Below are 3,641 nucleotides of genomic sequence, written 5' to 3' on the forward strand. Positions count from 1 at the left end.
GAAAAGACCACAGTGAATGAGTTAGAGAAGATGGACAACAGATTTTTCGAGGTGAACAGAATCTCCTTTACTGATGATGAACTTTCCAAGGAAGGAGCCGGGCACAATAGGGCTTTGCACCTAGTCGTCAAATGTGAGGGTCATTATGTAAAGCGAGTCATGGTTGATGGAGGCTCGAGTGTAGATGTATGCCCTCTCTCTATTTTGCAAGGCATGAAAATCAACACAGACAGAATCCGACCTAGCAATGTTAGCATTCGGGCTTTTGATGGCTCAACAAGAGATATCATTGGGGAGATCAACCTCACCATGACAATTGGGCCGGTTGACTTTGAAATTGTCTTCCAAGTAGTAGACATGGACACTTCTTATAACTTTCTTCTTGGAAGGACATGGATCCATATGGCGCGAGCTGTCCTATCCACATTGCATCAGATGGTAAAGTTCGAACACGACAGGTAAGAGATTATTGTTCACGGTGAAGACGAGTCATCCATTTATAAAGACCCATTAATCCCGTGCATTGAGGCCAAGGAATGGTGTGAGTCCATTGCTTATCAAGCTTTCGAAGTGGTTTCTGTGGACCATGTTGAGGAAGGAAAACCCATTCTGCATCCTCGTCTTTATGCCACATCTGTAATGGTGGCTGCAGTTATGTTGAGACAAGGTTATGAGCTAGGAAAAGGCTTGGGGGCATCATTGCAAGGAATTTCAGAGCCTATTTCTCTGTTCAGTAACCAAGGTAGTATTGGCTTAGGCTTCAGGCCAACACAAGCAGACAAAAACAAAGCCAAGCACCGCAAAAAGCATGGATGGGTCTTGCAACAACTTATCCCTCACATTTTCTACACTTTTGTCAAGCCACGACTCCAAGAGGGTCAAAATTCCTCGGCGCATGCAAACATAGATGAAATTTGCCATGGCCTCAGCCAGATGTTTTCTGAAGTGAATATGATCTAGGCTGGTGAAGGCACTAGTCGTGACGATGTGCAACTAATTGACCCAGACACCATGCTCTACAACTGGGAAGCAACTCCTTTCCCCACAAGGAAGGAGTCTTGGTAGTTCGCTTTTGCAGCTTCTTTTGGGTATTTTAGATTACTTTTAGGGTTGTAATCCAGGCATCTTAATATGATTGTTTTGATGTTAACCCTTCTATCCTTTCGAATTCAATGAAATGCAGTTCAGTTTCGTATTAAGTTTTGTATCTTTTCCTTTTCCTAATTCTTGTCATTTTATTTCAATTTCAGTTTTGTTAATGCCAGCTTTAATAACATAACATGCATGACGAATTCACGCCCAAAGCTTAAAAAGCTGTCTAATTTCGAAATAATGCAGCAAGAGGTTGAATGTGAAGAAGATGAGGTGTTGAGGAAATAAAAAGAGAATTAGAACAATTTGAAAACAAGCCTAAGCCCAACCTCAATGAAACTGAGCCAATCAACCTTGGAAGTTATGAAGAAATCAGAGAAACAATAATAAGCATTCATACTGAACAAAATACCAGATATGCGTTGATTCAACTTTTGTTTGAAATACAAAGATGTGTTTGCTTGGTCTTATGATGATATGTTAGGTTTAAGTGCTGATCTAGTGGTTCATAAGATTCCTATGTATCCTGATTTTCCACCAATCCAACAAAAGCAACAAAAATTTAAAACAGACATGAGTTATAAAATCATAGAGGAAATAATGAATCAATTTAGCGCCAATGTGGTCAGAGCTGTCAGATACACCACCTGGGTGACAAATGTTATGCCTGTACCAAAGAAGGATGGAAAGATCAGAGTTTGTGTTGACTACAGAGACCTGAACAAAGCAAGTCCAAAAGATAATTTTCCTTTACCGAACATCCACATTCTTGTAGATAATTGCGCAAAGCATGAGATAAAATCATTCGTGGATTGCTATGCTGGGTACCACCAAATTCTAATGGATGAGGACGATGCAGAAAAAACAGCTTTCACCACTCCATGGGGTACTTATTGCTACAGGGTCATGCCATTCGGTTTGAAGAATTCAAGGTCAACTTACATGACGGCCATGACCACCATTTTTCATGACATGATGCACAAAGAGATTGAAGTACATGTCAATGATGTTATCATAAAATCAAAGACACAAGCTGATCACGTGCGTGATTTGAAAAAGTTCTTCGAACGGCTTCAAAAGTATGACCTTAAGCTTAATCCAGCCAAGTGTGCATTTAGGGTTCCATCTGGGAAACTCCTCAGTTTTATAGTCAGTCGGAGAGGTATTGAACTGGATCCATCTAAGATAAAGTCCATTCGAGATCTACCACCACCGAAGAACAAAAAGGAAGTCATGAGTTTTCTCGGGAGGTTGAACTACATCAGTAGGTTCATTGCTCAGCTCACAACCACGTGCGAGCCCATCTTTAAGTTGCTAAAAAGGATGCCACTATCAAGTGGACGGACGATTGCCAAAAAGATTTTGACAAGATCAAAGATTATCTATCAAAACCACATGTACTAGTCCCACCTGAACCTGGTAGGCCTTTGTTTTTATATCTATCGGTGATGGATAATTCCTTTGGATACGTTCTGGGTCAACATGATGCAACAGGCAAAAAGGAACATGCGGTCTATTATTTGAGCAAGAAGTTCACCAATTATGAGGTTAGGTACACCCATTTAGAGAGGACATGTTGTGCTTTGACTTGAGTCGCTCAGAAGCTGAGACATTATATTTTGGCTTACACTACTTACCTCATATCCAGAATAGATCATTTGAAGTATATATTCCAAAATCCAATGCCCACTGGCAGGCTCGCAAAATGGCAAATCCTGCTCACAGAGTTCGACATCATCCATGTCACTCGCACCGCGAGAAAGCACAGGTCTTGGAAGATCATTTGGCAGAGAATCCAGTTGATGATGAGTACATGCCACTTAGCACATACTTTCCATACGAAGAGGTCAACTCAATAGAGGAAGTAGGTCCAGATGATCACCCTGTATGGCAAATGTATTTTGATGGGGCTGTCAATATCAAAGGAGTTGGGATCGGGGCAATCCTCATCTCACCTATTGGACATCATTACCCTGCAATAGCCCGACTTTGGTTCTTCTGTACCAATAATACGACAGAATACGAAGCTTGTATCATGGGTTTGAAAATGGCCATCGATCTAGATGTGCATGAACTATTAGTTATGGGAGATTCTGACTTGCTTATCCGGCAAGCCCAAGGCAAATGGGAGACTCGATATATTAAGCTTATTCCGTATAGACAATGTGTGCAAGACTTGAGCAAAAGATTCAAATCCATCGAGTTCAGGTACATTCCCAGGTTTCACAACGAGCTAGCCGATGCCTTAGCTACTTTAGCCTTGCTGCTCCCTTATCCAGGCAACACGCATATTGATCCAATAGAAATCCAAGTTTGGAATCAACAAGGTTACTGCAATACAATTTAGACAGAACCAGATGGTGAACCATGGTATTTGACATAAAACAGTTCCTGAAAACAAGAGAATATCCAGAGAATGCCAAATGAGATCAAAAAAGAACTATAAGGTGGCTCGCCAGTGGTTTCTTCCTGAATGGGGAAATTCTGTACAAAAAGACCACAGATTTAAATTTGTTGAGATAAATAGATGCCACAGAAGCGGAGCAGAT

General features: G+C 41.0%; 1 protein-coding gene across 1 annotated transcript; it reads left to right on the forward strand.

The window, feature by feature from the left end:
* The first annotated feature begins 2,797 nt into the window (after nt 1–2,797).
* On the forward strand, nt 2,798–3,439 carry LOC138887791 (uncharacterized). The gene has a single exon (XM_070169578.1). It carries the CDS (start codon nt 2,798–2,800, stop codon nt 3,437–3,439), a length of 642 nt encoding a protein of 213 aa, XP_070025679.1.
* The last annotated feature ends 202 nt before the right edge of the window (nt 3,440–3,641 follow it).

Source organism: Nicotiana sylvestris, chromosome 3 (genome assembly GCF_000393655.2).
Source record: "Nicotiana sylvestris chromosome 3, ASM39365v2, whole genome shotgun sequence".
Taxonomy (NCBI): Eukaryota; Viridiplantae; Streptophyta; class Magnoliopsida; order Solanales; family Solanaceae; genus Nicotiana; species Nicotiana sylvestris.

What these genes read in the sequence shown, in the direction of transcription:
- LOC138887791 (XM_070169578.1), top strand. Translation starts at nt 2,798, where the DNA reads ATGGCAAATCCTGCTCACAGAGTTCGACATCATCCATGTCACTCGCAC.